A 24,614-nucleotide genomic window follows, 5' to 3' on the forward strand; every position below is an offset into this window, starting at 1 on the left:
CAAATATCTTTCATCTTCTCAACCTGCAAACCAAGCATGGTACTAAGTACTATAGGTTCTAATACCTCTTGTGATTGGGGTTTACATAAAAAAAAATAATAATAATAAATTTTATTCTAATTTTTATTTATGTTTATACATTTTTACCATTTGTCTCATGGTCTACATCCGAAATAAAGACACGTTGTTATTTTGCTTGCATTCCTGGCCATTGACACCTGATATGTGTGGCTGGTTTTTTAAGTTGTGTGGCAATATCCTTATTTTGTCAATTTTTTAATTATTTTATCAACTTTGTAAATATTTATTTCTTATTATACATTTTTTTTTTTACATTCTGTCACTCTATATATCTAATTTTTTTTTCACTAAATTTTTATATAGAAGAGAAAACTCTTCTATATATATATATATATATATATACAGTGAAACTTCCCTTTAACGGACAGCCATGGGGAATGAAAATGTGTCCGTTAGAGAGAAGTGTCCGCTAACAAGAAGTCTAAGGGAGAAAAAAAAAAAGAAAGAAAGAAAAATCGTTAAACGTTTAATGTAAAATTAAAATAAAATATACAGATTTTGAACAATATTTTTGTAAATAATATACATACAATTGTGCTATGCATATTATGACTTTATCTTAAGAAAAATACATACAGTAATCACTTATTTTCTTCTGCACCTTCTTCCGCCTGATAATTTTGTTTTCAACATTTGTTTGGAGTGAAGAAACCATCGAAAGTCCTTCAGTATCTTCTTCAGCAGCGAAACACAATTTTAAACGATTGATTTGTATGAGCGCTTCTTCTATTTTCATCGGTGGTTCGTCGTTAATATGTTCTTCAACAGAATGACCTCCTTCCATTTCTTCATCCTCATGAGGAACTTCTAGAAAAATATCGATGATAATGTCGTTGATATCTAGAGCACCATCTTCTGTAGTGAGGATCGAGTCTATATCTTTGTAGCCAGGGTCACTTGTAGCTGAAGTATCGTACATAGATGTTGAAGTTCTTGTTCTTCTTGGTGCTCCACATTGCTGTTCACAACTTCAATTTTTGCGTTTGAGAAGCCAGACTTTACAAAACAGTTCATGACAGTTTGTTTTCTAATTGCGTTTACTGAAGAGGAAATCCATTGAATCGCATCTAGGATGCTGAGTTTTTTTGCAAGGTCACTTGCAGATGTTACATCATTCATGTTTGCAATGAGATGTCTTAAAACACGTTTTCTGTAGTGAAGTTTAAAATTTTTTATTATCCCTTGATCCAAGGGCTGACACTCTGCAGATGTGTTTGGTGGCAGAAAAACGATTTGAATGTTGGACAATTCAATGTGCGGGTGAGATGCAGCATTATCCATGAAAAGAATAATTTTTCTGTTTTGACGAATCATGTTTTGGTTAAAGTGACTTATCCATTCGCTGATGATATCTCGTGTCATCCACGCTTTTTTATTAGACTTCCAATCAACATTCAAGATTCAACTTTATGCCCTTGAAACAACGAGGATTTTGTAGTTTTCCTATAACAAGAGGTTGTTCAAAGTCTCCCAGCATATTTGTACACAATAGTACAGTGAAGCGTTCCTTAGAAAATTTTCCGCCCTGGCACTTTTCGTTTTTTAGACTCATTGTTTTTTCAGGAAGAGCTTTAAAAAAACAACCCTTTTTCGTCACGGTTGTAAATATCGTTAGCTTCAAAATCACGACATAAATCTTCCAATTTGACGGTCCACTCTGTTACAACCCCAGTATCAACAGATCCACCTTCACCACTTACGGTTTTCTAAGAAATTTTATGCCGAGTTTTGAACTTGTCTAGCCATCCCACAGAAGCTTTGAACTCATTTACTCCCATAGATTTCACAACCTCCAAAGCCTTTTCCCTAATAATAGGCCCATTAATGTGAATTTTTTTAGCACATTCGCGAAAAACCACTCACACGTAATATTGTCAATTTGAAGTCCAACAGTTTTCAGGAATGAATTTTGAACCTGATCATTTCCGTGTTGCCAAAATTGTTTGAGCAGTTCATTTTTTTTTCTTTAGGATGTCGCTTACCTACGTCTTCCCGATTTTGAATTTTGCAGCAAGATTGCGAACACTATTTTTTTGCCGATCAAACGCATTAATGAGTTCGACTTTATCTTTTAAAGTTAAATGTTTACTAGAAGACATTGTGCACTTCACACGACACTGAACAAAACTGAAAAGATGAAAGGCCGACACCCCCCCCCCCCGCACACACCGAATTCATCAGAAGTTTTACACGTGCCTTAAAATTCTTGAAAAAGGGTTTAGAACCGCGACGTAAACCTTGATAAAATTCAGAGAATCGGAAATAGAAAATAAACACACGATTGAGGCAATACGTGGAAGAAAAGTTCCTAGAAAAGGGCCACGAGCTCGCCCGCTGTCCGTTATGGGGAGATCAAATTAAGTGCTAATCTAAATGAAACAGTGCAGATTGCCTGTCCGTGTCCGTTACAGAGAATGTCCGCTAGACAGAAGCTGCAAACACGTTAAAACCAATGGAGGTGAATTGGGGAATTTGAAAATGTCCGTTGTAGAGAGATGTCCGTTAACGAGAGGTGTCCGTTAGGAGAAGTTTCACTGTATATAGAAGAGTTTTTTTTTTTTTTTTTCCTATATTTGTTTGAACTTATTTTTTGTATTTTTTTCTTCTTGCTTTTCTTAGCTTTTTTTTCTTTACTTATTTTCTTTATTCAGTTGGATTGAAAATCAAGTAGGGCATTTACAATAATGCTACATGTTTAAAATTGGGCTTTGTTGTGTTGTTGAGACATGTTAGACTAGTCTGAATCCCTTTCACAGCAGCTTTGAAAGTGCTGTTTGCAAGGGATTAAAATGTTTCTTTAGTTGGAGCAAGAGTGAAATATAGATTTTTCTTGTTATATTGCATTAATTATAGTTTATATAATTGCTTATTTTCTTTCAGATGAATAACTGGCAAAGGTAAAAAAAAAAAAAAAGGCTACAAAAACTAGGGCAAACTCCTTTCTTGCTACCAGCAGTTTCCCACTATTCACTTGATAAATGGAGAACATGTGTGATCAGTTAGTTGTTTGTTGACAAGGTTTCCTGTTATACACTCAGTAGAATTCCTAATGTTGAATTCCTGGTAATTCTCCATTGTGGCAAAGGAAACTTAGTTAATTTCCTTCTAGAACTCAATCCTGTCTTATATCTCTCTCAGAGAGGGTTTTCTGCTCCTCTGCTTATCATCGATGATATTCAGATTTCTAGACAAGACCATATTTCGATTAGGGATTATCCTTACTTCTAATCCCTCTTGGCATAAGCACATCACAAATGGTGCTTCCACTGTATCTGAAAAAGTGGATTTTTTCTTTCACTCTTGGCATTACTTTTCTTCTAAACAGCTACTCACTCTGTACAAAGCTCAAATATTCCCTACCATGGAATATTGTTCTCACATTGGGAGTTTTTTTTTTTTTTTTTTGGTAGTTGTTGGCGCATCGGCTTCTGTGGCCATATTGCACCTCCCAAGGTTTTTGCAGTACTTTGATCCAAGCCCGAGGCGGGAATCGAACCCGCGACCTTTGGGTTGCCGGGCAGGTACTTTACCCACTCGGCTAGCCCGGTCGGCTACATTGGGAGTGGTGCCCACATAACCTCTCTCAGGCTTATAGACTCCATTCAAAAGAGGGTAAGGTTAATTAATGACCCATCTCTTATGAAATCTCTCCACTCTCTCTTTGAAAGATGTCCTGTTTCTACTGCATGGCTTTTCTATAGAAACTTCTGCACTGTTCTTCTGAATTTGCTGCTATAATTCCTCTTTCTCTTCCAAACTATTCTAAACATGTGCTGGAACTAGCATCCTTTTACTGTCCATATTCAAACTCACAGAACTAACTTTTTTTCTTCCTCAATTATTTCTTCAACTTCCGTTTTCTGGAACAAGCTTCCTTCCTTTATATGTATTTCCTGAAAATTACAACCTACAGAGACCACCAAATACAGAGGATGCGGAAAGGTCAGGGAACGACTACCGCATATCCCTGGAACAATATGGCCTTGGTTGCTAATGCTCCTAAAAACCAAATAACAACAACCTACAGAAATGCAAGTCTAATCTCTGACTCCCTTCAGTCACTATCTGGCAGTGTAGAAGCAGTAAGATTTTACACTACACAAGCTGATCCAGATGCCTCCTAGAGAGTTGCCAATAGATTCAGTCTGGTGAACTATCTGGCAGCCAGCTTGCAAACACCGTTTTAGAGCTCTATCCTCAAAATGTAAGGAAGATTGAATCTCACTGTGATGTTCATTATAACCTCAAAAGATATCAGTCATACTGCATGATGGAAGAGATGGGAGGATTTCCGGAGATTGTCCTGGAGACTAAACATGGGTTCCACAACTAAGCAATGTGGTGGTATTGCACCAGTTGATGAGAGTCATCCACCTAGTATTGCCTGGAAACACAGAGGGGTGGAATTCGTCTGTGTGGTGTGGGCACCACACCTTGACCAGATGTAAACCAATGCTTACATTGGTTTACATCTGGTCATCTCCAGTATGCTAGGTGCCGTATTTCAGGACTTGCACATGGGGTTATACCCAGGGTTACTAACAGTCCCACCATTGTGATGGTGCAAGCAGAGGATTTGGCTGTCACAGACCAACCAGACTTCGCTGAAATTAGGTCCATTTGACTTGAGTGTCGCCCGAATATCAGGTCCATTAACATTTTAGACTTCCAAGTAGCAAGCCCAGCTTGGCATACCTGAGAGAATGTCGGTGACAGCCTGAAGGACATATATTGTTCCAAGTTTGGAGACATCATCTATAAAAGACTGAGTTTTTTGAAAAGGTCCAAACATGGCAAACCAATTTGTGACACTTTAAAAAGGTTGACCATATGAGAAAAGACTTAGATTATGTGGACTACACAGCTTGGGCAGCCAAGCACTATAGTAAGGACCTGATTGAGGTCTGTGAGCTTCTTGAGAGGAGATAATAAAATAAATAGAGGAAAATTTTTTACTTTTATAAAGGAGTCCAGAACTAGGGGTTCATTAATTCAAATTTTTGGGCAAGAGGTTTAGAGTGGATTGCAAGACATTTTCATTTAGTCAGCGAGTCGTTGATTACTATGTGTTGTTAGAAGAGGAAGGATGACTTTCTCACTACATGTTCAGTGTGGATGAGACTGGCCTCCTTTTGAAGAAGATCCCAAAGAGAACCTACTTAACCAAAATGAAGTGCTTTCAGTAACCCCGAAAAACAGGTTAATCTTGTTGTTTGGTACTAATGCTTCTGTGACTTTAAATTATAATCCATGATTATGTATCACTCTGAAAATCACAAGATATGCAAGCAACAAATGGTTATCAGAGGTGAATTTGGGGGTCTACTATAAATCCAACTACAAGGTATGGATAACTGCACAGCTATTTATAGAATGGAGAATTAAAGTTTTTGTCCTACTGTATTATGAAGAAGTACCTGATCAATAACAAGCTGACATTGAAAGCACTGCTGCTTTTGGACAGTGCATCTAGCCATTATCCTGAACTTGCTGTTTCTTTGGAATTCAAATTTTATTTCATCAAAGTGATGCTCCTGCCAGCCAACACCACTTCTTTGATTTAGCCTGTGGAACAACAAGTGATCTCCAACTTCAAGAGGCTCTACATGAAGATGTTTAGGTAGTGCAATGAAGCAATGTCAAGTGGTGATGGCATGACACTGAATGAATTTTGAAAAACAAAGTTCAATGTCCCAGAAACTGTAAGAAATATTATTACAAATTGGTAAGTCAGCTCAATTAACTGCCTGAATTCTGTTTAGAAACGTCTGTGCCCAGCAATCCAGCCTGCCATTTGAAGAGGAGGCTAATATTTCCTTTCCTTGCATCTGTTTGTGGATCCAGTTTTGCAGGGTGGCTGATATTTACTGTTGTTGGGTTCTTCCCTGCTTGTAGTGTTTTCATTTATGAGGCCTGAGCCAATACTCTGCTTTTGAACACATAGTCCAGGTTATTATTGATGATAAGGTCTGTGGAATGATTAGTAATGTTTAGCAGCACTCATAAAAAAATGGTTATGTGTAGAACTGTGCATGTGATGCTTTTTCAATATTAAGATACTTGTGTTGTGAAAATCCTACTTTTGATCTTCCTAGGTGTGTAGTATGGAGTCTGAAGCCACATTGTTATTATTTCAATGTCTGTTTGGTGTTCATTGTGATGAAGTGCCAGCTTTTTCTTGCTCTGACTCACGTCAGTTTATTTGGCATTCGTAACAGTTTTAAAATATTTTTTTAAATTTCCCCTTTGCAGATAGATGGTATGGATGGGTCTTTGTATTTAAAGAGCAGCTTCAGAAAGTTGGAGCTGGTGAGCCTTACTTTGATGTTGTATCTCTCTTCTAATCTCACTATTTTGTCACTAGTCACAAACAAAAATGGGATCATTATGAATTGCTCCTGGGATGAGCTTCCAGTGGAAAGAGACTGGGTGTCTTGAATTTAGAAGGCCTTACCTGTTACCGCTGAGAAGGATTTGGAATAGTCACTGTTTTTGAATTTAGGTCCATTGAGAGCTAATTAACTCTAAATAGCAGTGCCACTGTCCTTGAGGGCTCTGATTAAGACAGACTTTACAATTGATTCACCATACGACCTAATCACTTTACCAATTAACAAAATTAAATGATAAGAGAAAATTGGAAGAATATTTTCCACAGGTTAGCAAAATAAAAATAAATTTATGCTTACGTATATGGCTTAATTAATACATACTGTAATATGTACATACTAACTGATGTTTCTGTTCACTGACTGTGGTTTTTTTTTTTTTTTGGGGGGGGGGGGGGGGTTGTGTAAAATTTAAACAGTAAAAAGATAAGCAATCAATAACAAAGAACATGGCACTCACAAATTGCAACTAACACGATATGTGCAAGTGAGATATGGAGTAACAAGCTTACGAAGCTTAAAAAATAAGAGTGAAGAGAAGATTGTGAAAATTTACTTTGTTTTTTATGTGATTGAAGATTTCATGGAAGGGAAAACACATTTCACAATAATAACATAAAAACCCACAGAATTCCAGCAATCGGTATTTTCGCAGATTCAATAAGATCGAGTTTATTTCCCACTTATAATAGATTGCACTAACAGAAAAGGCCCAAAAACGGGAAACTGCAAATTTTTTCTATTGTTTTATGGGCATGACCTCCAGAAATGTGCTTCAGAAAAGTATCACAAAGATGTTCAAAATTGATTCTTATAACCGAAAATATTATTACGATGAAACTGTGTAGTGCATTTCAATGATTTGAATTGGTTTTTTGAAATTTGATTCTATAACATGGCTGATTTTACTAACCAGTGATCATGTTAACCACACCAACTTATTTCACTTTATGATGGGCTTACAATTGTCTCCGACCAGACCACGTGGTCCTTCCTCTCAGCCAATAACAGCATTTGTATGGTGGCTGCGGGTTTTGTTTTAGCATCCTTTAGTTGAAGTGGTTTTTTTGTGTAGTACTTTAATCAATATATTAGTTTTAATCAATTTTTTAATCAACATATACAATTTCCATTATAAAAATCACCTTTTAGAGAGATAAATAACTTAGTTATATAGCGAAAATTTCAACTTCCAGGGTATTGGAATGAATTACCAAAAACCAATGTGTTATTGGGTTCACATTATGATATTTTCACAATATGATGGTGTCTCTGTAACAAATTAATATCGTAAAGTGGGGGTCCACTGTACTTCCTTCATTTACTGGGTCCAACCCAGTATGACTTGAATCTCATGTCATTCAGGTCATATCTCAAATGAACTCAGACATTTTCTGTCACTTTTTGCTTGAATGAATACTTGAGAGCCAATTCACCATTTAAACAATTTTGCAAAATAAATTTAAGAAGTATATGTTGCAGTAAAAAACATCTAAGTTGTTCTCAGTCAATTTCCATTCTCTCATAATAAACAATTTAATCTCTGATTTTTTTTCCCCCTTCAGCTGGAACATGCATCACAGAACAAAAAGACATTATTTGAAAATGTCAGCACTGATTGGGGATTATCACAGGAAGATGGCTTGACAGATTTTAGTGATGAAGAATTTGCTGATGAAAAGGTTAGTTTTCTAGATTTTTTTTTTTTTTTGATTTTTTTATTTTGTCTTTGTATTAAATTTATTGTTATTTTAAACTTAAAGCACACATTTTAAGTTTAAGAATTCATAACAGAAAATTTTTATCATTCTTTTAACTGTAATCTGATATTTTACTGTTAGTGTTTCATGTTATTACTTTTTCCTTTTGTTATTTTGGAAGCATTCAGGATTACCAGCCATCTATAAAGTTATGGACAATCTGTAAAAAAAAAAAAAAAAAAAAAAAAAAGAGATAGTTAGATATATCTGTAATATCCATAAAAATACAGCACACAGAAATTTTTAGAGGCAGTAGATAAGTAGTTAAAGTCATACAACGTATGGCCAAAAGTGATTTATACCAATTTTTACACATGAAAGTGATTTACTACAACAGTCATTTTAATTTTCTTCATGAACCTGGGATGAAGGGAATGCTGAAGTTTTTTTTTTTTTTTTTTTTTTTTCCAAAAGAATGCAATCTCAAAATAAAAGAATTTTTGTTCTACGCTTCCTTCGCCTCTTTAAGAGCCAACAAACACTTTGCAATGCTTCTACTCTTTATATAATATTAGGCATTGTCTAGGGTTTGTTCAGTGACAGTGTTGTTTAATTTCACAGCAGTGACTTCCTTTCTGAATATTTAATGGCAGATATGCACCTCATGTCTAGTTACTGGTGGAAATTCCCTTGAAGCAAGATGATTATCCCACAAACTTTCCTAACAGAAGATTGCCAAATCGTCAATTGTTTGTGATCATCAGTAGACATTTGAGGGAAAGTGGCACATTTTGTCAGCCTGTAGGGCTGCCAAGGTAACCACTGTGTTATCACCAAGACATAAAGATGAAATTCTTCATAGTATAAAAAGATTCGTGGATGAGAACCCAACAGATTGTTGCTTCTCTATGTGGTCCCCACACTTCTGGTTGGAGCATTCTTTGGTGACAGCAGTTGTACCCCTTTCCTCTTCAGAAAGTGCAATTATCGATTCCAGTAACTCTCAATGACAACAATTCTGTCAATGGCTTCTCCATTGTAATTCAAAAGATGCTGGTTTTCTCAAGTTTGTAACTGTTGAAATGATGAACTGAGCTTTGTGCAAGGAGATGAAATTAACTCATGCAACTTGAATGAGAAATAAGTCGGTAGAAGAAAATCTGCATGGCATATAATGGTAAAGTCGTTAATTTGACAAGTTGTTTGTATTTGAGTGCAACTACATCTTTTCAAAACAGTAATTGTAAAATCTGTGCGTGAAACTTAAAATTAAGGACTGTTATGTTTTTATGCCTTTTTCACAGTTTAAGATAATTAGGCTAAATGCCTTCTGAGCTATTACAACTGTGTTTGACCCTTCTTTTTTTATTTTGGATATGTCTCAATATTTTGCACATACCTTTGAAATATTCTGTATGTTCATCTTATATAAGAATATTTTCATTCATGCATTTTTGAAGTGTGTGTGTGTGTGTGTGTGTGTGTGTTTAATGAATACAATCCAAACAGTAATCAGTACCTTCTGTGGTAAATGTTGTTTGATCATGCAATACTTCAACATGTTGGAATGCACAGTGCCTGCGACAGAGTTCTCTTTGGTTTTTCTTACATTTCCAGATTTCCTGCAAGTAAATAAGCATCTAGTTTAGGCATTGTGGACTGCTTCAAGCAGTACTTAAGACCAAGTATTAGTACAGCTTTTATATCACTTTTGAATTTGTTTATTACTTTTTAGTATTAAATTTTACAGGCATATGTGTATGCCCTTTTGAGCCATCTTGATGTTACATAAAAATGTGTCATCAAAAAATTTTGATTATCTGTTCATGATCATTTCAGAGGCTGTTAACATTGATCCAGTTCACTAGATTCACACATTTTTCATATTGTGATAGAGCTGACTGTCACATCATTCTTAAGTTTGTGTATAAATATATCTATATAGTTATAAGGTTTTCTGATATATTATTTAAAACCTTAGTGGTATTGGCATCAAGTGCTGCTTGTATTTACCAGTTTAAAATAGCAGAAACATTGAATTATTTCCATTGTATAATAGGATTTTCAGTATACAAATTGAATTTTGAAGATTATTTTTGCCTATTATATCTCAATAAAAAAAGGGGGAAAGGAGGAAAAAATTTTATTACTTGCAATACTGTGTATATGGTTACTAGTCATATGTTCACATATTAGACATATTTACAAATTATATACATGAAAAGATTGTTTAAGACATATTTCTGCATGAGTATTCTAAATATGATAAATTAAAAATTAATGAGAGAAATTATCTCAATAATGACTTGTATAACGTTTTGATGCTAGCAATCTCCATTATTCAAATGAATGTAAAAACTAACTTAAATGAATTCCCCACACCCAAAGAAAAATCAGTGCTCCAATGCACCCAGAATCAAAGGTCTAGGAGCTCCAAATCCAACCCCAAAATACATCAAACCACCAACAAATATCTACAAGCGAAAGAAGACATTAGGTCCATTTATAAAACCGAATATGAAAACGATTTTAAAATTTTTTTTGCTTTCCTGAAGCTGACAAGGCTTTTCGACATCGGTCTTGATCACAGTATAGTAAAGTGCAAAATGTATGATGTAATTTAAAGTAGAGAGATTAGGTGTTACCTTGCTGCATATGAAGGACTAAATGTCTGAAATAGGATAGGAGCAGTGCACATTAATCGAATCAGGCTAAATTTAATTTTGTGTTTCTGCTATTGATAATTTTGTGTAATTATGCTGAATGTTGAGTACTTTTACTTTGTTGAATGAGAAGGTATGGCCTTCACTGACTGCATGGAAAGCTAATTCTGATGCAGAAGAACGGGAGGCAAGAACAGATGCTGTGTTGTTTAACCCTCGTATCAAATATACGCTGAGTCCTGATATGAAGAATCACAGTTTTTACATGATATATTGTAAACCAAATCATTTGGTTTACAATCACAAGGAAGATTGGAGAGAGTGATTGTTTAAAACCGCATGTAATTTTCTCATAGGTTTCAATACTATTTTGAATTCTGTGTCCTTGAAAAGTTTATTCAACTGGTTATACTGGTTATACCATTGTTCTATGTATGGGAAGGAAATAAAATATTTTTTTACCGTATTACTATTGTTTGCTGGTGTGGTATTATGTAACCGATTTTATGCTTGTTCTCTTATTTGGTCTGTTATAGATAGGGGGACCCCTGTTTCAAAATTTGTTTGTTATTTAAATTTTATCTCAGTGTATAAAGCAGATTTAGACAGACTATTTAAATGCGTGCAGGAACTGATTTAGGATTATCGACCTTTTATAAGTGAAAGGATGGTTACTATTGTAATGTAAGATCAAACTGGTGTTAGTAGGTTTTCTGTATATATTAAACTGGACATCAATCATATTATTATTATTATTATTCCTAGCCATATGGTGCAAGGAAGCCTGAAGCTGCTTCACCAGCCAAAAAAAAAAAAAAAAAAAAAAATCACCAAGTTACCCTGAGAGAGAGAGAGAGAGAGAGGGTCAGAAGTAGAAAGGAATCACCAAGAAAGAGAAGAATGATGATATCCAGCTCAGGACCCTGGGTGTGCCAAGCTCATACTCACCAGTTGTGAGCCTCTGGGGTCAATATCATGAGTGAGAGTTAAATTTAACAATTTCTTTTCAGCATCTTTGGTTTATAATGTGAAACTTAGTCTAGAATGAATGTTATTAAAAGTATGTAAAATCTCCTGGATGGTGCAAGGATCTGTAATGCACAGAACATCACAGAGATATCTTCCGTAGTATCTAACTCGAGGAAGTAAGGGTGTTAATGTAATTGTTCAGTATTGGCTAGGTAAATCTCCAACATAAGTCTGCTCAGATTTAAACCTGTGGGTAAACCAAAAATCTGTTTATAAACTTTAATTTGAAGAAAGTAATGTAATTAGCCTCTATTAAAGTCTGATTAGATTAAAAATTATTTTTATTGGGAGTTTAGTATGATTTATTGAGAAGAAGTTATTACTCAACATCTCCCAAATAATATCTACCAGAGACCAGGAGGTGATTATTCCTTTGTATAAAGCAATGGCCCGGCTGCACCTTGAGTACTGTGTACAGGTCTGGAAGCCTCATTTTAGGAAGGATGTAGAGTTGCTAGAACAAGTACAGAGAAGGGCAACAAGATTGTTGAGAGGGAAAAAAAAAGGGGTGTGCTTATGAAGAAAGGCTTAAGTCCTGCAAGTTGCAGCATCAGGAGACTAGGCACCTGCGAGGTGATCTGATTGAGGTATATAAGGCCTTGAATGGTTTGAGCAGGCTCAATGCTGATAGGATACTTCTTTTTCTTTTTTATAAAAACCTCAAACACGAGAGGTATTACAATCTATAGTACTTAGTACCATGCTTGAGTTGGAGGTTGAGAAGACGAGAGAAGATATTCTTTGACGTTAGACTTGAACTTCTGTAGACTGTAATTTTCAGGAAAGACTTATGAAGGTTGTTCATAAAACAGCAGCTGAATGAATAAAAGAGGAAGATGAAAAGTTGGTTCTGTGAGTTTGAAGTTGAACAGTAAATGGATGTTGGCTGGTGGCGGCATGTGTTTGGACTCTTTTGAAAGAGAAAGCAGGAATTATAGAAGCCAATTCAGAAGAACAGTGCCCATGGAAGTATTTGTAGAAAAGGCAACTCTGTTAGAGATGAGTCATTAATTAACTTAATTGCCCTTTACTGAATGGAATCTAGAAGCTTGAGAGAGGATTTGAGGGCACCACCCCAGATGTGGGAACAATATTCCATAGTAGGACAGATTTGCAATTTGTACAGAGTGAACAACTGTTTGGAAGAACAGTAACGCCAAGAGTGAAAGAGAGAACAGGTTTTTTGGATGTAGAGGATTTAATATTTGTAATGTGCTTGTGCCAAGAGAGATTAGAAGTCAGGGTAATCCCCAAAAGATATATACCAACTTGCCTAGAAATTGGAGTATCACCAAAGATAAGCATATGAGCAGAAGAATCCTTTTTGTGAGATATAAGGCAAGCCTGAGTTTTAGAAGGATCGAAATCAACTAAGTTGTCTTTGCCCCACTGGAGAATTACCTGGAAATCAGCATTTAAGGAATTGGTAGCAGATATTTGAGAAGTTTAAGCTGATTGAGCATGGCAAGGTTTCTCAAAATGGAAAGTGGAATGCAATGTGCTATCACCGGCAAAACTATGGATAGGATTTCGAGTCAATGGAAGAAGGTCATTAATATACAATAGGAAACAAGTGGGGGAAAGAACTGAAACTTGGGGGACACCAGCATTAGTGGAGAAGTTAGAAGACGGAGAGCTATTGACCATCACCCTCAGTGAGCGATCAGAGAGAAAACTGGATAACCAATTACAAAAAACAGTTGGCAAAAACCACAAGATGGAAGCTTGTTTAAAAGACCTTTATGCCAAACACTATTGAAAGTTTTGAGATATCTAGAGCAACTGCTTGTGTTTCACCGAACTTTTCCATTGAATTTGTCCGTAAATGGGTAACATAAGCCAGAATATCACCAGTGGATCGACACTGGCTAAATCCATACTGGCGATCATTGATCAGACGAAAGGTTTCTAGGTAGTTTAACAGTTGGTGGTTAATTGATTTCTTCATTACTTTAGAAAGAGTAGAAGTAATTGCAATGGGACGATAATTGGATGGAAGGAATTTGTCACCCTTTTTAGGAACTGGCTGGATATGAGCAAATTTCCAAGCAGAAGGTTTGTTGTTTATTTGGTTTTTAGGAGCATTAGCAACTAAGGCCATATTGCTAAGGGATATGCGGTGGTCATTCCCTGACCTTTCTCCGCATTCTCCGTATTTGATGATGACGGGCTCGAACCCCGGTCTAATCAAGAAGCGTGTGCTGTGCACTGCTGCTCCTTCCCACCTGGCTACGGAGGCACCCAAGCAGAAGGAAAAACACCTTTGGAATAAGAAAGGGAAAAAAGGCGGAAAAGAACAAGAGTAAGTTCAGGAGCACAGGTTTTGAGACAAGTGGAAAAATACCATCAGGACCTGGAGCTTTCTAAGCATCAAGATTCGTCAAAATCCTTCTGACATCCTTTTGATGGAAGACCGCAGGAGGCATTGAATGGAGTGTGTTGGGAATGGGGGAGGTGTTTTACCAAGATCATTAATACATGAGTTGGAAGAAAAATGGGATGCTAGCAGATCAGCTTTATCCTTGGCCGAAGTGAGAACTGAACATCTGGTTTTGACAGAGGTGGGAGCAGAGATGGGCAAAAGTTGTGGTCAGTAGCTTTGGCAAGAGACCAGAATGCTCAGCTACCATTAGGGCAAGAAGCAAGTTTTGTACTCTTAGCCTGTTCAAAATCTAGTTTGGACTGATTAATAACTGCTTTACAATTGTTGTGAGCTTTGGTGTAGGCAGAAAATGAAACTGAAGAATTGGAAACAAGCCAATTACGATATGCAATATTCTTCTCCTGAACGGCCTTAGCATATTTATTGGAAAACCAAGTTTAGATAAAGGATGAGATTTTAAAGTGGATCCTGGGATAAAGGATTCCATTCTGACAAGAATAATTTCACTGACATGATCTGAACAAATGTTGACATCAGAAGTTTTGAAACGGTAGTCCAATCAAGGAAAAGAAGAAAAGAAATCTCACAAGTCATCCCATTTTGCATTCTTGTGATGCCAAACAACACGAGGTTGGGAATAGCTATGAGATAAAGGCTCCATTGGAGTAGAGACAATCACCAAGTTTTGATCTGAGATGCCTAAAGGCTCACTCACTTCGACCATGTACCTAGAAGGGTTGTTTGTGAGAAAATGATCAAGTGTGTTGGCTGTATGGTTGGGATTGTCCAGTATTCTTGTAGGTAAATGAACAATCTGTGCAAGGTCATTAGTAATTGTAAAAGCCTCGGCATCTCGACCAGCTGGGTCGGTGTAACTAGAAAATGGAAGCCAGCTGAAGTTGTGAACATTAAAATCACCAAGGAAAATTACCTCACTGTTAGTAAAGTTGGACTGGAGAAAGTCGAAGAGCTCCAAGTGATTAGTGGAGTTGGGAGAACGGTAGAAACAACAGATGAATTTGACAGATTGAGGTAGAGAGATTTTAAGCCAGAGAAAATCAAAAAGAGGAGATTCCAAATTACTATATCTCTGACAGGGAATATCGGAACGGACATATGCACAAGTACCACCTTTGAGGCAAAAGGAATCATAATGCCAATAATTTGGGCTACTGAGATGAGCAGTAGTTGAATCAACCAATAACTGAGATTCTGTCCGAAAAAGTACATGGGGTTTGGCAGACTGCAAGTGGAATTGGACATCGTTGAGATTAGAATTGAGACCACGTATATTTGTGAAATGAACTAAGAAGTGTTTGGGAGGTTTAGATCCTTTCGCAGATAAGCTTACTCTATTAGTTTGACAATTCGTGGTGTATTTAGTAGTAAGAAGAAGTGGGGTGACATGCTGTACGAAGTAATGAAATTTTTGGATATGGCGTACACACAATAAGAATATACCCAGATCCTTGACATAATGTGGTCTCAACGATGCCTCCCCCATACCCAGTACTCGGACTCCTCCAGTCACTATCTGGCAGAGTAGAGGTAGCAAGATTATACACTAGCTGATCCTTATAAGTAATCCTAAAGGATTACTTATAAGTTCGGTCCGGTGTACTAACTAGCAGCCATCCTGGGAACACCATTTTAGAGCTGTACCCTCGAAATGTAAGGAAGATTGGATGTTGTCGTGATGTCCATCTTAACCTCAAAAGTGATCAGTCATACTGCATGATGGAAGAGATGGGGAAGGGTTGACTGGAACATGGCTCTGGAGACTAAACATGGGTTCCACCACTTCAAGCCTCCAATAAGCGAAGTGGTGGTATTGCACCGGTTGATGAGAGTCATCTACCATCTAATATTGCCTGGGAACACAGAGGGGTGGGATTCCTCCATGTGGTATGGGTGCCAAACCTCGACCCCTGCTTACGTTGGTTCACACCTGAGTTGGTCACCCATGGTGTGCTTGTGTGTGGGGGTTATACCCAGAATTACTAACAGTCCCACCATCGCGAAGGTTGCAAGCAAAGGATTTGGCTGTCGTAGACTGTCCGGACTTCGCCGAAATTGGGTCTGCTTGCTCAAATTAAGAACTTGATGTGGATTCCAAATTGATGAAAAACAGTTGCAAAATAGATGTGCAGAAATTTCCTTTTAGCCAGTGGATAGTTGATTGCTGGAACAGATTCCATCTGGTGTTGTTATGGAAGAGGATAGCTTAAATAAATTTAAGGTTGGACTATACAATCATTTGGAGTGACCAGATGAGTGAAATGGGAAGGGTTTTTTTTTTTTTTGGACAATGCTGTATAAGTTTGCTTCCTTGCATCATATGCCTCAACTAATGCTAATGCTAAAGTGTAATCTACATTCACTGAAACATCAAGTAACAGTAACCTATCGTTATCGCTAATTTTTTTATCTTTTAAGCTATTGAACAGTACCTCAGAATTTTTTATACCAAATTTAATTAGTTGTATAAAAGGTTTTACGATATTATATGTGCGTAGCTAACGCCAAGAAAGCTGAATATATATACGAAACAATAGGAGAAATAGAATAACCTGACTTGTGTAATTTTACTTTGCTAAAAAGTGTCGAAATATTGTATGTTCTTCCTTTTTATTCCTTTAGTTGAGCCATGGTAATGTAATCATTTTTACGGGGCATAGTTAATGATTTATTATATTGGTTAACTAAGTTAGAAAATAAGTCTGGGTTAACCTCTTGATAAGTTGAAGTATCTGAAATTATAGTATTTAGTTTATTAATATAATCTTGCTTATCTAATATTACGACTGTTTTGCCTTGTCTGCTCATTGTATAATGATATGATTTTTTTTGGAGGTCATATAACTGCGAGTTCATTCTTGCTTAATTTAGGAAGGAGCAGAATTTTGGAATTAATCACAATTTGGTTTATTTGTTGTATTTGGTTTATTATATCCTTCTTGAGTCAATAAGTCATTATGGAAGTAATTTCTCTCATTCATTTCTTAATTGATATATAATGTAGAACTTACTGAGCCTTGTTGCTCTGACATTTATTAATTACATTAAAAATGATAAATATACGTAATATTGATGACAAAGTTAAATATACCTGTGGAGAGTTCTGTAGGAACTCATAACAACAAAACGAGCTGTAGATTATTGTATGCATGGACTAACTATTGGAGAGTTGATGAGAATAAGCTGCAATTGATATGGTAAGCTCTTGATTTTATGGATTAATATGGAGAAGGGGTGTCTATTGTTGCAAAATGTCCATTGAATTGAAAGTTTTCTTTTTCACGGCCATATGTACCTCATGTAATTGACAATAGCTACCTTCTATTATTATGTATTAGAAACATTGAAATAAAGTTAAACATTTAAAAACAAACTTCTATTAGTTGATAAATAATACATAGCCAGGGAAGATAATTTATCGTGACAATGTACTGGTCATGATAAAACCTAGTCAGAGCTAAGAAGTCAAAGTTGTGATATTGAACCTACAGAGTCTGGAGCAATATTACCAATACATTCAGCTAGATTCTTACCAGCTGAACTCATTTAAGCACCAGTTAGGCTTACGACAGTTAAGCATTGTTGTACAAGCCACTTATAAATTGCATCTTTGAGGTTAATACTGGTTGCCACTACCGTGTGCTTTCTGGCAGCAACCATTGGAACACTTCCATCAACACTGTGTGAAAACTCCTTAATACTTCAGTGCACTCTGCCTGTGAGGTTCCTTTTGAAGATAATGAGCCTGATTTAACTGTTGGTTGAAGATAAAAATTGTAATTTTCTGTACCTTCCTAAATATAGACATTTTTACTTGATATAGTTTTCAAAATCATTTGTACATGGTTTCTGTAGGGTTATAATGTGCAAGAACTTGTCTGGTGCAGCACCATTATTTGTGTTCTGTTACTTGAAAATAGTGCTATATCAATGCAACCCGTTCTGAAGGCAAAGTTTTTTCCTGCTGTAAGCATTAATATGATTGTATTTACACTATGAAGCTTGGAACTATGTTTATAATTAATAGGAGATGTCACTGATTTGAAAGGTGTGTAATACGAATGCAACCTGTTTGTTGTGAAGGCAAAGTTTGTTCTGCTGTTATCATAAAGAATAGCAGAATAAACTGTGTGTAATTTTTTAAGCTTAGCTTTGCTTTTCACAATATCTGATACAGATTGTTTTTTCTTTTCACACCACAACATTCTTCACAGGAGAGTGAGAGAGACTAGAGTCTAACTTCTCTAACAGCTTTAATTTCTATGCAACACTCAGATGCTCATTCTTTCTCTTTTTGCTAATTTTCTTAGGAGCTATCATGACACACACTGTAAGTGAGTTTATAATAAAGCAACAAAGCAAACATGAGAACTTAATAATATGATAGTGAAATTAAACATAAATGGACTGGGATGCTTGCTTGTGACTCATAAGTTCCCAGTTTCCTCTGTATTGAGTACCTCAGAATACACTCCAGTGCCAGTCACATTTTTGCACATTAAATCTAAAGTATGTTAAATCAATGTCTGTATAAATCAAGTGTTTACTTGCGCTTACAATGTTGTTTATAGATGGAAACACTAGAGAGAGAGAGAGAGAGAGAGAGAGAGAGAGAGAGAGAGAGAGAGAGAGAGAGAGAGAGAGAGAGAGAGAGAGAGAGAGAGAGAGAGAGAGAGAGAGTGTTATTGCACAGACATACTTAGCAAGAAAGCCAGTTATCAAGAGATTTACTTCTGCTCTTCCATCTTAAGTATTTGGTAATAAGATGAATACACAGGGGCACAACAGAAACCAACACGCAACAGTAAAACATTCAGGAAGAAATGGACCCTTACAAAGAAACCTGGAATAGTTATAGTTTCAGTGAGTGATCTTGTTATATTTTGATATAGAGTCGGCGTTTGCCATTATCACAAACCTTGATCTTCTTTCATCTCTGGAATCAGTTCAGGCTTATTATACATATTCGGGACAATATCTATATTATATTTACCCCGAAATCCTTGCATAGGCACTCTTGACAGAACTTGAGTCTAAGGTATGAAACAAAAGCCATAAAGTTTTGAGCTCCTGCAAATGGATAAGTATTTTGGAAACTGTCACTGTATTATTCATTAATTAACATATTAAATTGTGTTTTACAAATATGTTAAATAGACTTGGTAGCATTTGTTAGCTTATTTTTTAAATCTGACTAGTGATTTTTATAAGTTATGACTTGCTGCTCATACTGAAATTGTATTGGTGTTTTGGCACAATTACCATAGAACAGAAGTGCAGAAAACAACAGTTTTCTGTATTCTGCAGAGTGCAGAAGTGTAAGTTCCAGTAGTGCAGAAGTGTAAAATATAACATAAGAATTAAAATCTTATGTAGTATTATCAATTAAATTTATTAACCATATTAATTTTCATTGTTAATCAATTAAATAGTATTTAAATAGATATTATGCCCCAGACTAGAGCAGCAAACCAACAAGCACAAAGTAGCGGGAGTGCTGTGGCTCTGGGGAGGGAAGAAACCGAAGAGGGGGTGATTCTCCAACACATAACAGCTTTAAAAAAATGTGCAACTTGTGAAGTGTTTGTGGAACTTTCTGGAACAGGACATGATCTAGCCAAGGAAGACAACTTTGTGTGTGCTAGGTGCAGTGTCAACAAATTAAACATACTCAGGGGTTCAAATAGGCATCTGTGAGAGTTTGAAGAGTAGGATAGTTACCCTCAAAGGAATGAAAATGAGGGACCCGTCAAACTCTCAGCTGCCTAAGTCAACGGCAGTGCTCACTCTTGTGCATCAGGCAACACAGCCGCAATCTTCAGCATAGAATGTGCTGATCCCACAGGAGCTAGTTATTGTCAGGGAGATGGAAAAAAATTTGTGCAAAAAAGTATAGGTGGAATAAGACCAGGGTTTGCCTGCCAGGGGCAAAAGTTGATGTTATAGAGCAGATATCATCTTTTAATATCACAAAGGATGATATTGTTGTACATGTTAGCACTAATAACATTAATAGTAGGATATCTGAAGACATACTTAACAAGTACAGGTCAATTTTGAAAAAAAGTTGCAAATTAGGGTTCAATTTGAATGTCTGCAATTCTGCTCAGACACAATAGGAGGGAATATATGATGAGAGCCCTGTCAGTCAATCTGATCCAGGACAGATTGTGCAAGGCTCGTGGGGTACAGTTTTTCCCAGCATGGTTTGTGCTTGTTAACAGGAGACACTGCTTCTAGAATGACAGAATATATTTAAATAGAAAGGGTGCAAGAATATTTGCTGGTGCCATCGAGGCAGTGTTAAGTGGGTTGGAAAACAGCTATCTTGGGGAGGATTAACAGTAGCCGCAGGCAGAGATGATAATGATTCTTGCACTGCTTCTATTGGAATGAGTAGCAGCCTGGAAAATAAGTTTCTGAGGATTTCCAGGACTGCTGGGAATCATCATGGAACAAGTAAATACATGGGCTATGTTAGGATAACTAAGATAAGAACAGTTTCATGTATACCTACACCAATGCTAGGAGTTTATTAAATGAATTTGATGAATGTGAGGTGCTGTTCAAGACAACAAAGGCAGATATTGGTCAAGATATCAGAGATGTGGTGTCACACAGATATAAGGAATGCAGAATTGGATTTTGGGGAGTACAATGTGTAAAGGAAGGATAGACATAGTAGAAGGGAGGAGGGGTTATGCTGTTAGTTAAGATACACATAAAATCTAAGGAAGTGCATTCAGTTAACATGAGTGGACTGTGCAATGTTGAGTCAGTTTGGTGTGACATAAACACTGGGAAAGAAAAATTGAGAGTAGGAGTGTGTTTTAAGGCTAATGACACTAATGAGTGCACTGAACAACTGTTCAGAGAAATAGAGTTGGCCAGTAAATCAGATTGTCTTATAATGAGGGATTTTAACATCTCAGATATTAACTGGAATTTGTGAGGTGGTCACTCACACACTAGCAAGACTTTTGTGGATTTATTGGATGATTATTTTCTACAGCAGCATGTTCTAGAGGAAACAATACTCTTGATCTGGTTATAAGTAGTGATTCTTCATGCATTAAGAATCAGCAGATAAAGGAACCACTAAGTGGCATTGATCACAGTGTGGTGACTTGGGATTTACTCAAAGTTGTAACTACCATCAGGGGTAAAGGGAAGGGTTTTTGCTTTCCTAATGGTGACTATAGTGGTATCAGACAGTTTTTAAATTCTATCCAATGGGAACAAATGATGATGTTACCAGTAACAAATTCTAAATCAGAACCATTCAAGGAAGTAATCTTGGAAGCTGCTAGGCTTTTTGTTCCAAAGTTTTTAAAAGTTTAGGCCTAAATGGATGTCAGATGAACTAATGAGACTTGCTACAGAGAAGAAAAATTCATGGGATACATAAATTATCAGGTGACACAGAAGACTATTGTAGATATAATCTAGTCTGTGATAAAGTCACAAAGGATGCAAAGAAAAGCAGCAAAGACTTCTTTACTTATGTAAACTCTAGAAGGAGGGGATGAACCTTATTGGTCCACTTGATATCGATGGTTTGATTGTTGATGATCCTGCAGAGGTAGCTGACAAACTGAATGAGTATTTTACATCTACATTCACACATAAGGAAGTCTGCAGAGAAATGGAGGCCAGCAGTTTATCAAACTCTAAAATGGAGCTAAATGACTTTGTAATAACTAAGAGAAAGTGGAGGAGAAATTGTTGAAGTTGAACATAAGAAAGTCACCTGGAGTGGATGGTATCTATCCAGTTATATTAATCCCTTCATGGATTATCCCGAGATATCTCGTTTTTAGTTTTAAATGTTATTTGGAACTACATGAAATATCTCGGGATACAATAATATCTCCAAATTTAGGACTGAAACATATTTTCTCTGGTATTTATCTGACGAATTTTGCATTAGGCAGGTAAATCCTGAGTTTTCTCAGAATGAAAAAATATGAAAAAATTAATAAATAACACAAAAAAACTATACAATGAGTATTCGCATGATGCATACTTTTAATCTGTAAAATAAAAAAAAAGTCAATCTGTTATGGCACATTTTTCGGAAAAAAATGTTCCTGGAAGGGATTAAAGGAAGCAACAAAAGAAGTAAGCAGACCCTTAGCCATAATTAGATGCTTCCTTAATCAACTTGTAAATCAATTTGTCTGACAAATTTGATTGGATACTATAATGTGATCACAAAGGAACTGGATGCAAAAAATAATTTTGATATCATATACTTGAATTTTAGGAAAGCTTTTGATACTGTTGCTCATGGAAGACTACTGTACAAATTGTACTGTATGTTAAGGGCAAGTTGCTGCTATGGATAAAGGGATGATTGAGTGGGAGAAGACAGATAGTAGTAATCAATGGACACTGCTCTTTGTGGACTAATCTTATTACTGGAGTCCTCCAGGGTTCGGTGGTGGTCGGGGGGGCCCATTATTGTTTTCTGTATTTATCAGTGATATTGATGAAGGTATATCAGGGTTAATGACCGAATTTGCAGATGTTACAAGGTTGGCAGGGTTGTTAATGACATTAATGGCTGCGTGCTACTGCAACAGGATCTAGAAAATTTGGGCAGATGGGCTGAAAGGTGGTAACCAAATTTTAACTTTGACAAATGCAGAGTACTGCATATGGTAGCATTAACCGCAGAGTAATGTACCAGCTGTGCAGTACTACACTCAGGGTAGAGGAGAATGAAAAGGACCTAGTGGTAATTGTGCTGTCAGATATGAAATTTTCTGAGCGGTGCAGACTGTCTGCAAGAGTAGCTGATGGTGTCTTGTCAATAATATACAGGAATTTTGCTAGCAGGGATAAGAAGGTGATTTGCCCCTTGTATAAGGCAATGGTCAGGCCACACCATGAGCACTGCATACAGATCTGGAGGTCTCATTTTAGGAAGGATATAGAATTGCTGGAACGAGTACAGAGAAGGGTAATGAGATTACTAAATGGAACAAAATGTTGCTGTTACCAAGAAAGGCTTAATTCCTGCAGATTGTGGGGTTTGAAGACTTAGGTACCTGTGAGGTGATCTGATTGCAGTGTAGACAGCCGTGAATGGTTTGAGCAAACTCAGTGCTGATGGGATTCTTCCTCTTGCTCCAGTTATTCACCTTGAGGGAAATGAATTCAAATTAAGGAAAACAATTGTAGAATAGATGTGTGGGAATTTACCTTTAGTCAGCAGGTGGTTGATTCCTGGAACAAACTTTCATGTGTCGTAGCGAGGGTTGACAACTTAAATAAGTTCAAGGCAGAACTTATTTAAGTTGGAAACATTTTGAGTGAATGGATGGGTGAGATGGAAAGGGTTTTTTTTTTTTTTTTTTTTTTTTTTTTAATTTGGCTGATGCTATTTAAGCTTGCTTTCTTGCAGTTTATATCTCTACTAATGCTACAAAACTTAACTGAAAAACCAAAACATCGAATTGTCGATCCATGTTTTGGATGGTGTGCTTGTTATATAGAACCAGAGCCATGTTAATTCATGTGATCTGCCCTACTACCCGTATAACCACTACTCAAATATCAGTTTTAAAATATGAATAAGAAAATAGTAGTAGCTAATCTGGATATTTTATTAATTGAAAGTAAAAAAAAAATAGATTTTTACACATGAAACACACAGATACATGCAGAACTTAATGTTTCTTCTCTAGCCATAATCCAAACACCATTCAGTGTGACGACATAGTGCATGGGTCGTCAACCTGTGGCTCTTCGAACATGTATGTAACTGTGGCTCCTTAACTTTTAGCCCACATGACACACAATTTGAAATGGAGTTAGAGAGGACTTAAAAATCAAGGACATGTGGAGTGCAAGGATAAAATACCTTAAATTCTGAAAACTGAAATTGAGGATTTGATGGCAAAAGGCTGCCCTTGCAATTCTACACAAATACAAATGTACAATGATAGATGAGTTGAAAAGCAAGACCAAATTGTGTTCGATGCATGGAGTAGCTTGCCAGACGTATATAAATTTGAAAATATTTGTGTTTGGACTTCTCTCAGTTTTTGGTTCGACATATTTCTGTGGGCAGATACTAAAAATAAATCAAGAAACAGTCTGAACAATGCAAGTCTCTAAGCATCTTTAGAGATGAAAATTATGGCATTCTCACCTGATGTTGAGAGACTCGGTCAAGAAGTTCAGTAGCAAAAGTCACATTTATTTGTACTTACCTAATTGGGTGTTTGTTATGTTTTTTCACGATTAATAAATATTTCAAAAAATATATATTTTTTAATAAAACGCCTTCCCACTCTTTTCTATTTCTCAAAAAACTTCCCCATCCTCCCATCTTGAGCTGAGG

At 36.3% G+C, this 24,614-nt stretch overlaps 1 protein-coding gene across 3 annotated transcripts in view; it reads left to right on the top strand.

Moving 5' to 3' along the window:
- Positions 1–24,614, top strand: part of Asap (ArfGAP domain of ASAP) — a 673,774-nt gene that overhangs the window by 356,877 nt on the left and 292,283 nt on the right. For all 3 annotated transcript variants that reach the window (XM_090375988.1, XM_090375990.1, XM_090375989.1), the window contains exon 21: positions 8,036–8,152. In XM_090375988.1, the coding sequence (XP_090232114.1) occupies positions 8,036–8,152 (117 nt within the window). The remainder of the gene's footprint in view (positions 1–8,035; positions 8,153–24,614) is intronic.

Source organism: Mastigoproctus giganteus, chromosome 6 (assembly GCF_048544385.1).
Source record: "Mastigoproctus giganteus isolate SK-2022 chromosome 6, ASM4854438v1, whole genome shotgun sequence".
Lineage (NCBI taxonomy): Eukaryota > Metazoa > Arthropoda > Arachnida > Uropygi > Thelyphonidae > Mastigoproctus > Mastigoproctus giganteus.